Here is a 12,794-nt window from a genome sequence, read left to right as displayed (position 1 = left end):
CCAGCATTCAGACATTCTTAGGATCATAGCATTGGAAGAGACCTCAGGAGGTCATTGAGTCCAACCCCTGCTGAAAGCAAGACCAATGCCAACTAAACCATTTCAGCCAGGGCTTTGTCAGGCCGGGATTTAAAGACCTCTAGGGAGAGAGATTCTACCATCTCCATACGTAACCCATTCCAGAGCTTCACCACCCTCTGAGGGAAACAGTTTTTCCTAATATTCAACCTACACCTCCCCCACCACAGCTTGAGACTATTGCTCCTTTTTCCATCATCTGTCACCACAGTGAACAGCCTCTCTCTCTTTGGAATTCCCCTTCAGGTAGTTGAAGGCTGCTATCAAATCCTCCTACACTCTTCTATAGATCAAATAAGCCCAAATCTCTCTGTCTGTCCTCATGAACCATGTGCTCCAGCCCCCTAATCATTTGTGTTGCCCTTTGCTGGACTATCTCCAGTGCATCCACATCCTTTCTGAAATGGGGGGCCCAGACCTGGACACAATACTACAGATGTGGCCTCACCAGTGCCGAATAAAGGGGAATAACCCCTTTCTTCAATCTGCTAGCAATGCTTCCACGAATGCACTCCAGTATACCATTAGCCTTCTTGGCTACAAGGGCACACTGTTGGCTCATACTCAGCTGTTATCCCCAGGTCCTTTTCTGCAGGACTGCTGCTTAGCCAGTCGGTTCCTAGCCTTTAGCAGTGCTTGAGATTCCTCTGTCCTCAGTGCAGGACTCTGCACTTGCCCTTGTTGAACCTCATCAGATTTTTTTTTTTGACCCAGTCCTCCAATTTGTCTCCCAGTGTATCAACCTCTCCCCCTAGCTTAGTGTCATCTGCAAACCTGCTGAGGGTGCAATCCATCAACTCATCCAGGTAATTCATTAAGATATTGAACAAAACTGGCCCCAGAACTGACCCTCTGATGTGCCCACACTGGAGAGGAAGCCATGGGCAGGGGAAGAGGGAGTTTTTTAATCCCACTTCAAACAGGGGTGATTGGGCAGTTGTAAGTCAAAAAAAGCCATAACAAAAAATCCACATGGGAGAAGCTCAAATACGAGGACTCTGGAACAGCGTCTGAAAACCAGCCATCCTGTGAGCAGGGTTTTGTGAGCTAAACAGCACAGTAACAACCAGCCTACCACATCTCACAGATGCAGCACCTTTCAGCCAAACAACTCAAATTCTTCATTAACACTGGTGATAATGAAGTGATAACTGACATCAGCAAAAAGTGGGGGTAAGAGAATGAAACCCACAGCCTAGGAACTGTGACCCCTTCAGGAGGCTGAGCCACCAGAGGAAAGCAGTCTCCTACTGCTACCGCGTTTGCTTAAACTGGGGGAGAGCTCTGCTGGGCTTTTGAAGGGCCTATCCTCAGATGTGGAGAGCTGTAAGCACCCGTGTTCCCTATATGCTGACAGCTTGGATGGCCACTCAGGAGAGATTCAAGTGCTGCCCAGCTGATTAGCAGAGCACCCACAGCCAGCAACTTTTGTTTCTACTGGTGGTGCACATCCTCACATGCCTTGGTGCCTATTACAAAACTTATTCTGCACATGGGTGGAAAGATTAAGGGGAACAGTGGTAAGTTCTCCTGGGTTTGGTTTTGCGAAATCCTGCTGAGGAGTGTTAGCAAAGTGCACCTTTATTTGCTAAGCTCTAGTTGTGGGTTTTTAGTTTTTTTTTTCCTGGGGGGCTCACCAAAAGTTATAAAAACTCCATGATCCACCTGCCACAACTGTTTTCTGCATACCCAGAAGATGAAAAGCCAGGGCTGGTATTCTGGAGTAGCAAACAATGCAGTTGCTTGGGGCCCCATGCCACAAGGGCCCCCACAAAGCTATCTGGGCTACAGTTTCAGCCCCTGATGGTGGGGTTCAGGCATTGGCTTTCTGCCCTGAACTCCAGCAAGTCCAACACTGACCCTTCTCTGGTTTATTTTTGTTGAGCCCCTGAAACCCACTTGTGCCCCTGCCCCCCCAAGAGGCCCCGGACTCTTTGTTGAGAACCACTGCTCTAACTAAAAGTTTGCAAGGATAGAGAGGTGAGGGTCTATCCATTCAATCCTGCAGCTTGAGGAACAGAGGCTAGTGACTCCGTAACAAAGACTCACTGTACAGAACAAACTTTGCATTTATATCAGTCAACAGCTTCAGGGTTACAAGTGGATTAAATCCAGGATGTTTGAAAGGCATAAGTTAGCCAGCCCCTCTAAGAATGGGATTTGGAAAAAATCAGTGACCTAGAAAATTCAGACGTGCCAACACACTGTTTTCCAGTCAGTCTCAATTGTTTATGTGTTAAGAGACTCACATAACCTCCTGCCTCCAAGGACATCTCAGGTTTCACTGCACTCAGATCTGTTAACTCTTTCTGCCTGGCAAAGAAAATCCAAGCACCCACACAAAAAAAAGCAACTCAGACATGGATCATAACTGAGGATCTCTGGGGAGATGTGCTTACAGCTCTGACCATAAGCTAACAGCATGTCACATTCCTCTGGTCTGTGTTTCATCATACCATCTAGACTTGGGCCAGCTTCACTGACAAGGTCACTCAGGTACATGAGTCATTCATGGAACTTGTGACTGGCTTTGATTAACCCTTTGCTGATAAAAGCTTTAATTTCAATAACTAGATACTCAGGGCAAATTCAAATCTATTTTACTTTGTGCTTCAAGCTTCTTTCTAGACCAAACTTTAAAGCCCAGTTCTGGGAAAGGTGCGAGGGCAGGAGGCAAACCCACACCAAGCAAAACCAACAAAGGAGTTGACAAGAACATTTGCAAATGGACACAGTCCAGCTGTGAGAATGATGCACAAAGAAAGAAAGCCAGACAGGATCAGGAGAGGACACACTGGCCTCACGCGTAACAGGTGAACCTCCAAAAATCTGGAGGAGAGATGAGGCCATATTGCAAGGTGCGGCTATGTAGCTGAATTTCAGCAATATTTTTGGGTCAGGTCTTGGATTCAGCATTCTCTATCCTTTAAGGATAACCAGACAGCAAGGCGTGGGGGGGAGGGGCAGGGAAACTGGGACACTTTTTAAGGGGGGTAGGGAGGAAAACTATTCCATATATATGAAACAAAGTCCCTAATAACAGGAGAATAGAGGGGTCCTGAAACTATCAGGCCAACTGGTCAACCTATCCACTTTGGAATTCATGTGAACCTCTGAGCTTTAACGATCTGTCTGGAAATCTTATTAGCATAGCTCCCACCCCCATCTCATGAGGTTTCTGAGGCTGCCTCACTCCAGCTACATTGGCAATACCATAAGCAAGGAATTTCTGGTACCTTCCAGCTTTAAGCTCAGCTCACTCTAGGTGTATGAACAACTGAGTGAGGTGGGGAAGTTAACCAAATATTTGTGACCTGTTAAAAAGATTCTGGGTTGAGTGGATCTTCACCGCTGGTCTTTTTCACCAGCTCAATTAATGTGTGTTTGAGCAGCCCAGAAGACACAGCAATGCACGGTCATCTGAGTGTTAACATGCTGTCCAGAGTGCACATGAACGATGGGATTTATGGTTCAGACTAACCCACCACTATATCTTTAAGCAGGAGGGCAGGGAGGCTGAAAGCCTAGAACAGCAGGGTGTAACTCGTTCAGCCAGACAGTCCTTGAATATGGCTGTGGTCCTGGGCAGACTCTGTGCACTGGGAGGGATTTTCTGGGGTTTAGCCACTGCACTGATATCACAGGCGGACGCACTGGGCACCCAGCCCAGGTCCACCTTGCCCCGTGCAAGGTGTTGTCTGCTATTTGCCAGAGGACTGATGAGTAAACACTTCCGTGTACAGGCTCAGCCCTCTGCTCTGTCTCACCTGTAAGGGTGGCACGGCAGCACCTGTGCAGTCTTACTGGAGTCCCACGCAGGAGCCGGGAGCAGACCTGAGTCACTGCACAGGAGCTGAGGGGGAGAGCGGGGGACCTGGAGCTAGCTTCTACCCCTTGGGCAGAAGCCAGCAGAGAGTCAGAGAGGAGCCAAGACCTGAGCACCAAGCAGCAAGTTCCTCGTATACTTCTGAGCCTCCTCTATCCTTCTGCCGGCAGGCCTGGGGGAGATGAGCATTTCATCGGCGCACAGATCCCTTGGGAAACAAGTCACGAGCAGCCTACAAACGGTGAGAGGACCTGGCAGTGTTGTCTGGAGGGGTTTGGGCTGTTTGTGGATGGGACCAGCACCTCCCTTTTCCCCACTCTGGATGTTACACTGCTTTTTGTCTGCTTCCCATTTCTGAGACTCAGGGCTCAGCCACCACCCAGAGGAGACTGCATGAAAAGCTTTTAGATCCAGTTTGATTACATTGTCCATTCTGAGCATAATGATGCCTCCAGCTTAGACACCAAGAGTCTGGCAGTGACACAGCCTGCACAGTGACTTCTACTCCTGAACGGGTGGGAATGAACGTGACTTCAACTTATATTTGTTGGAACAAATATGACACGGTCCCACACCAAAGGCTTTTATGTAAATTAGGTGGTCATGGGATAGGAGGAAAGATCCTTTCATGGATCGGGAATTGGTTAAAAGACAGAAAACAAAGGGTGGGAATAAATGGTAAATTTTCACAATGGAGGGGGGTAACTAGTGGTGTTCCCCAGGGCTCAGTCCTGGGACCGATCCTGTTCAACTTGTTCATCAATGATCTAGAAAATGAGGTAAGCAGTGAGGTGGCCAAGTTTGCAGATGACACCAAGTTGTTCAGGACAGTCAAAAGCAAAAGGGATTGTGAAGAACTACAAAAAGATCTCAGCAAACTGAGTGATTGGGCAGCAAAATGGCAAATGAAATTTAATGTGGGTAAGTGTAAGGTAATGCATGTTGGAAAAAATAACCCAAATTACACGTACTACATGATGGGGTCAAATTTAGCTACGACAGATCAGGAAAGGGATCTTGGAGTTATAGTGGATAGTTCTCTGAAGACATCCACGCAGTGTGCAGCGGCAGTTAGTAAGGCAAATAGGATGTTAGGAATTATTAAAAAAGGGATCGATAATAAGACAAAAGATATCATACTTCCCCTATATAAAACTATGGTACGCCCACATCTCGAGTACTGCGTGCAGATGTGGTCTCCTCACCTCAAAAAAGATATATTGGCATTAGAAAAGGTTCAGAAAAGGGCGACTAAGATGATTAGGGGCTTGGAAAGGGTCCCATATGGGGAGAGGCTAGAGAGACTGGGACTTTTCAGTTTGGAAAAAAGGCGATTGAGGGGCGATATGATAGAGGTATATAAAATCATGAATGGTGTGGAGAAAGTGAATATAGAAAAATTATTTACCTTTTCCCATAATACAAGAACTAGGGGACACCAAATGAAATTGATGGGTAGTAGGTTCAAAACTAATAAAAGGAAATTTTTCTTCACACAGCGCACAGTCAACCTGTGGAACTCCTTGCCCGAGGAGGCTGTGAAGGCCAGGACTCTATTAGGGTTTAAAAAAGAGCTTGATAAATTTTTGCAGGTCAGGTCCATAAATGGCTATTAGCCAGGGATAAAGTATGGTGCCCTAGCCTTCATAACAAGGGCAGGAGATGGATGGCAGGAGATAAATCACTTGTCTTCTGTTCTCCTTCTCTGGGGCACCTGGCATTGGCCACCGTCGGCAGATGGGATGCTGGGCTTGATGGACCTTTGGTCTGACCCAGTATGGCCATTCTTATGTTCTTATGTTCTTATAACATTTTTAAAAAACACCCAAATTTTCCTGCCCCTCAGGGTCCTAAATAGCTGCCAATAATTATCCTTGAAGTTTTAATTTGCAAAAACATCAGTGCCAGACTAGCATAGCAGGTTTGTTATAATGGTAAGGATACTTAGGCCTGGCTTATTCTAGGAAATCAGGTTACTATGACTGTGTCGATCAGGGGTGTGAAAAAATCCACATCCTGCCCTGAACGACACAATTAAATCAACCTAACCCCATCTGTGGGCAGCGCTAACTCAGCAGGACAGTTTGCCTCTTGAGAAGGCAGAGCCCCTATATGAACAGCTTCTTCACTGAACACTTCAGTGGCTTAGCCGCAGCATTTTAAGTGTAGATCTGCTATCGGCGAGAGTCCCCAGTAGTCTTACCCAGCTGTTATATAGCATTTCTTGTCACAGCACTTTGGAAAGTCAGTGTCTTTTCCCTATTTTACAGATCGGGAAACTGAGGCATGGCCAAAACTAGGTCTCCAGAGTCCTAAGCCAAAGCTCTCTCTGCTAGGCCACATTACCAAGGGTTACCAATTAGTGAGTCACCAAATAAAGATCATAAAATTGCTAAGAAAGCTGCACTAGTGAATGCAAATTGTGTTCATTTCCTTTGACAGAGTAGTTTGCTGTTGTCATTGATGACAAACCTTTGTAAACATTGTCTGTAAAAAGAGTGAAGACTCAGGAGTACAAGATCTTGCTTCCCAGCCCTTCTGTTTGAGCTTTGCTGGGCAGTGGGGTGAAATTGCTAGGTCTTAGGGGGCACTTACGGGGTTTGTGGGGTAGTGTAAAAACATGCAGTGAGGTTCCATTCTGTAAATATTGCTGGGGATTGACCTATCTTTCCTTGTTTCTGGTGTGGCCATTTACATCTCTGTAGGGTCACTATATAAAAGAGAGGACACCACCGAGTGGGAGCATATCTGGATCAGTATCTAACAACTCAAGTGGTATTAATGTGTTACAGTACGTATAGTACATTAATACCATGTGAGCTGGTAGCTACTGATCCAGATACACTCCCTCTCTGGGGTGTCCTCTCTTTTGAAAGGTCAACTAGGGTAACCCTACAGGTATGAAATGCTTCCCAGTGTGAACGACACCATTGGACACCCAGTCTCCTTTGGTGTAAATGACTATGCCTGGTGTAGGACAATGGAGAACCAGGCCCTTTTTATTTCACTGTTCTTTTGGAGCTATGCTTCGATGTAATCTTCATATTTCCCTAACAGATATTTTGGAGCATAAGCTTTCATGGGCAAAGACCCTCTTCGTCAGATGGCATCTGATGAAGTGGATCTTTGCCCACAAAAGCTTATGCTCCAAAATATCTGTCAGTCTATAAGGTGCCACAGGACTTCTTGTTGTTTTTGAAGATACAGACTAACTCGGCTACCTCTCTGATACTTGTCAAATTTCCCTGATGTTTTCTGGCTATGGGCTGAGCCTGAGCCCTGAACTAGCAAAGCATTTTGAGTTTGCTAGTGGCTTTGACGGAGCTGAAGCCCTATGTGCACAAAAAAGACCAGGTGAGCTACGCCAGGAGGTCTGTTCCTGGTGCTTTTCCAGTGGCTAGGTGTGGTTCCAGCAGTATAATGAATTGCACTTACATTCCAGGAATAATTTGGTCTGAGAACACAAACTTGCTTGGTGGCTGACAGCCATAAATAAATAGCCATGCAGAGAAGGGCGTGGTGTCACTTGTTCGTTAGACAGCACTGGGGGTATTATGCTGCTGGCAGAGTGACTGTGACCTCTCTGGGCATTGAAAGACCCCACAGCATTTTTCACAATAGTGGTGACATAGTGTGCAGAATTCAAATTGGTTGGTGTATTCTTCTTCACTTCATGGCCTAAACAGCTGGGAAGTTTTAGTAGGCTTTGCTGAACAACTGTTATCTTCCACCCAAGCAATGGCTGCATTTCAGTGGTATTTGAACAGCTAATCTAGTCCAGTTTGGGGCTTATAACAGTGTCCCACAATAGGTAAAACTAATTTGTTTTTTATTACTAAAACTTCACACAGTTCTTTTCCAGACTTGTAAGGGAAAGTGCAAACCAAAAGCAGAGGAAAATTAAACTTTAGTTATTAATACTGTAATAATCTTTGGTTGGCTGCAGGCTTACTGCTGTCACCTCACTGAAACATCACACTAGCGTGAAGAGAACTCAGCATTTCCTGTTCCTAAGGCATAGGACTCTCTCACTTTAGCTAATAGAGAATGCAAAGAAAGAGGATGGTCCAGCAGTCAGGGCATATGTCTGAACCCCAGAGTCAGTTCCATGCTCTGCCACAGGCTTCCTTTGTGGCCTTGGTCAGCTCACATGGTCTCTTGGTGCCTCATCTCCCCAACTGTAAAATGAAGATATTAGTGCTTCTCTTCCTGATAGGAGTGTTGTGTGAAGAGATCCACTACAGAGCATGAGATGCTTAACTATAATGGCAACGAGAATCATGTAAGTATCTTAGACACTTGGTTAGTGGCCAAGGTCATATGTGCGGCCTGTAAGACATTTTGTTCACTGTTGCTCACAAGCAGGGTTGCCAGATTCTGCTAGTGGCTGTCCATGTAGTTTTTCCTACCAGTATTAATAAAGTGGCTTGCACATAAACAAGAGCACGAAGCGGAGCGAGGTCAAGCAAGGTGCATGCTCTTGCATGCAATATTGACTATGAAAGCCACACACGCCCTCTGCATCCAAAGTGCTGCTCCAGTTCATCTGGCACACCCACAAATTCTGGGTACGCCATCGCAGTTAGCAAAACTGTCCTATTCTGGGAGACTGTCTTGGTTACGACAATCTTGCAGACCACGGAGCTGTAGGAGGACCATTCACTAGCTTAGATTGCCCATTGCTTTATTAACAGGATATAAATTAATACACTGAGTGGAGCAGCTCTGAGTCCATCCAGTTGAGGGCAGTGTCACATCAGCCGGCCCATTCTAATTTCTAACTGATCTGACATGTGGTATTGTCCCTCTGTGACTACAGGTGTCACCAATCGTGGAGCTGAATGTTGGTGGGGAGGTGTACACCACGACACTGAGCACCCTGAAGAAACACCCGGGCTCCAAGCTGGCGGAGATGTTTACGGGCCAGCCCAAGCTCAGGACTGACGCAGGGGGCCGGTTCTTCATTGACAGGCCAGGCACCTATTTTAAGTACATCTTAGAATACCTTCGCAGTAACCAGGTGCCCACCCAGTGCATCCAGGACGTGTACAAAGAGGCCTTGTTCTATGACATTGAGCCTCTGGTCAAGCAGCTGGAGGACTCCCCTCAGATTTTTGGAGAGGTGGTGGCAAGGAGGCAGTTTCTGGCCCGGGTGCCCAACTACAGCGAGAACATTGAGCTGATGATTCGCATCGCCAGGGCAGAGGCGGTAGCGTCCCGCCAGTCCAGCGTCACAGTGTGCGTGGTCAGGACAGAGGAGGATGCAGCCAAGTGCCATGACGTCCTGAACAGTTTGGAGACGGACAAGAAATCGGTGGTGAAGTTCGGCCCCTGGAAGGCGACGCCGAGCATTTCTGACCTGCTGGATTGCATTAAAATGGACATTGAAGCCAAAGGGTACAAGATCTCCTTCCAGCCCCACACCATGGAAAAAGGCTTCCGGTTCAAATCCTTCATCTTCTTCTACCAGTTTCTGTTCACCTGGTGGTAGCCAAAAGGAGCTGTCGGCAGTGATTTTGCAATGGTTGTTCAACTGAATAGACTTCTCTCGGGCCTGCCAACAGGGAGAGCAAAGTGGGCAACTGCACTGGGGCCTGGCGATTCAAAGGGGCCCGAGGCTCCTGCTGCTGCTGCCCTTTAAATCACTGCCACAGCCCACTCCACATGGCTCTGAGGGCTGGGGCGAAGGCAGGGCAGCGCTGAGGGCTGGATGTCCCCAGCTCTGCCCCTTCTGCCTGAGGCCCCCCCCTTCTGGAGGCACGGAGACAAGCCCCTCTCACACCTTGCCCCCGCGGCCCACAGGAGCTGTTGGCCCCCTGTCTTCTGTTGTTTTAATACAGAGACTCTCTACCTAGGGCCCTGGCTGCAGAACCTTTGGGAACCAAGCTGTGGATGGTGCTGTGGATGGGAAGAGAAGGACAGGCCAATGGAAGGATCTCGTGGGATGTCAGCTGCCGAATTCATCAGACATTAAGAACCACTATTTTAGTAGGTAGAATTGAAAAGAAGACTTCTGGTTAGAAATGTGAGGCTTTCTCATTCAACGTGCCTGGGCCTTCTGGGTCTTTCCGTCCCTTCTGCTAACTTCGCTGAGAAGTAACTGGCCCTGCAGCACCCAATCGGCTAGAGGAGAACAAGCTGGATTTCATTTTGATTTTTTGTCTGTTAGCAGCAGTGCTGTCAGCTATGACCAGGTTTCTGGCGAAACTGCGTGTTCCACACAAGTAGAGATGTGTGCCAGGTGTAAAACCCAGCTCGTACTATCCCAAACCTGAGTCTATTGTGTGCAGGGCTGGCTGCCCAGCGTAAGGCAGAGCAGATTTAAGACTGATTGCTAACAGTCCTGAAACCATAGGCAGGCAACATAGGATGCCCTAGCCTCACCCTCTTTATTCTGACCTCATTCTATGCAAGCAGCCAGGGATGTGGGTAGTGCAGGACCCTCTACACCAGCTCTGTACCATTAAAGTATCTCTCTTGCTCTGTGATGGGTGTCCTGGCCTGGGACGGAGTTCAGCAGACATACAGCCAGAAACTGCTGTCAGTGCAATTCAAAGCAGCCACGTAAGTGGATCTAGAAATGTTTCTCTTGCTAAATACGTACAATAAGAGGAAAAAAGAATTCAGTTTGGCTTCCAGATCCTATGCTGTGTTTGCAGTATCTGGGAAAAATCATCTTTGTAAAGCAGAAACTCAGATCTGAAGTGTCATTGAAAGAGAATAAATAGGGGAGTACACCAAATCCTGCGTCTGAATACAGCTTCACTTGAAGGGTTCCTCTGCACTTGGAGCTGGGGAATGTGCATGTGATTCCCAGCTCAAAGAGACATACCCAGGCTAGCTCTCATTGTATTAATGTCCTAAAAGTAAAATGCAGTGAGAGTGGCAGAAGGGGCTAACCACACCGAGGACATACCTATCCGAGACCTTGGAAATGTACTCAGGGTAGCTAACCTTCCTGCAGCATGCCCTGTTGCAGCTACACTCTATTACTGGTGGACTAGCTTAGTGAACATTCACACAGGTATGACCCAATCTCACTGCCTCAGCTGCAAATACAGACTTACCTACTGGTCTCTCAGGTGTAGCTGTGCATGATCTTCAGCTGAAGGAGTGTTATAAGCACATGCAACTTAGTGGTGGCTGGTGAACTTTGGGGCAGAAATGTCCAGGGCTTCCCCACACCCCAATGCCCTCCTGCACCCCAGAAGTCTGGGAGCTCTTCCCCTTAATTCCCATCCTGAATACTACTGGCCTCTGAGATCTCCCTCCTTTCACCTGAATGCTTCCCTTATCCCCAGCTCCTCTAAGCTCCTTCACTTCCTAGACTGGGAGTGAAAGATCTACTCACTTAGCAGCATGGCTCTTCTCCTGTGCCTCTGGCCTGTCTTCCTGCTGTGCCTCTTCCAGCTCCTTTTCAGTTTCTCCTGCTTCCCTACAGGCTCTGCAGTCAAAATCTGACAGGAAGCAAGCAGTGAGGATTTTGAGTGGGGTTTGTGGTGCTCGATTCACTGTCCAAGCTACTGGGTGGCTGCCATGTGTTGTCTGTCAAGCATTACACCATCACTGCCCTGTGGAGAGGGTCTGTGGGACAGTGAGAGCATAGCACCTCCGAGTGCTTCACAGCCACCCTAGCCTGTAGCTGTGCTGTGAATACTGGGCCTCAAACCCCCCCTCAGAATACCCCAGCTCATATCCTGACTGTGCAGTCAGTGTGTAACCACCCACACGCAGACTCAAACCGGGGAGCTCTAGAACTTAGCGCATGAGCCTTTCTTTACACTTTAAGCCAGAGCTCTGCAACCAACAAGCCATGGCACACTAGTGTTATGTGAAGCGGTGCTTAGTGTGCCTCAGAGCTGTGCGCTAGGACTTCTGTCTGCTGCTTTGCACACACCCTGCTGCTTGGCTCTGGTGAGTCACCAGCATTGAGTTAGAGTGCAGGGGTGGGGCTGGAGGTGCCTGGCTCTGGGGCGGGCAGGGATTGGGTTATAGTGGGGAGCTGGGGGTGCCTAGTTATGGAGGAGGGGAGGAGGATTGGCTTAGAGCAGGGGCTGGGGGTGCCTAGCTCTGGGGGAGGGAGAGGGCATTATGTTAGACCAGGAGCTGGGGGTGCCTGGCCCTGGGGGAGCAGGAGGGTATTGGGTTGTATATATTGGGGATACCATGAAATTATAAATTGCTGAAGTGTGTTACGAGGTGATAAAGGTTGCAGAGCACTGGTTTGAGCTAGAAGTCAGCTGGCTCTCAGCTAACGCTGTAGAGCAGTCTGAGTCTTTCCTATCTGTAAGTGGGCTAGGTGCCACTACATGGGACAGCAACGAGGGGTCCTGTGGCACCTTACAGACTAACGGAAATGTATGAGCATAAGCTTTTGTGGGCAAAGACCCACTTCGTCAGCTTCGTCCACTTATGCTCATATATTTCTGTTAGTCTAGAAGGTGCCACAGGACCCCTCATTGTTTTTGCAGATCCAGACTAACACGGCTACCCCTCTGATACTTGCCAACATGGGACAGTGAACCACACCGCTAGGTGTGTGGGTTACATGTGCAGGTGTCACTGTGCAGTAAAGAAGAATGCCTGGGGACTGCTATTAAATATGAATTGTGAGCACAGCAAATCAGGCTTCTGTAGCTTTACTGCATTTGCAGTGTGGATTTATTTTCTCTTGCGCTCCCTCTCACTCATTGAACTAGGTGTTGTACAAATAAAGAACAAAAAGGTAGGGTCTGCCCCAGAGGTTTTCCCATCTAAGTTGAATGTACGCTACGTGTTAATGTAGCACTATTTCACTGTTTTTATACGTGCCATCAGTTTCATCTCTTTGAGTGCTACGAATGAGTATGTGCACCAGGAGACATAATGAAACTCTATGGCAATTATTTAG

At 47.7% G+C, this 12,794-nt stretch overlaps 1 protein-coding gene across 1 annotated transcript; it reads left to right on the top strand.

Moving 5' to 3' along the window:
• Positions 1-3,608: 3,608 nt before the first annotated feature.
• Positions 3,609-11,875, top strand: KCTD14 (potassium channel tetramerization domain containing 14). Its single transcript, XM_074981261.1, has 2 exons — positions 3,609-4,145; positions 8,724-11,875. The coding sequence occupies exons 1-2, from the start codon at positions 4,086-4,088 to the stop codon at positions 9,393-9,395; spliced, it is 732 nt and encodes a 243-aa protein (XP_074837362.1). The 5' UTR covers positions 3,609-4,085; the 3' UTR covers positions 9,396-11,875.
• The last annotated feature ends 919 nt before the right edge of the window (positions 11,876-12,794 follow it).

This window comes from Carettochelys insculpta, chromosome 1 (genome assembly GCF_033958435.1).
Source record: "Carettochelys insculpta isolate YL-2023 chromosome 1, ASM3395843v1, whole genome shotgun sequence".
Classification (NCBI taxonomy): Eukaryota; Metazoa; Chordata; order Testudines; family Carettochelyidae; genus Carettochelys; species Carettochelys insculpta.
The sequence above is the reverse complement of the archived record's forward strand: the minus strand, read 5'-3'. Positions and strand labels throughout refer to the sequence as shown.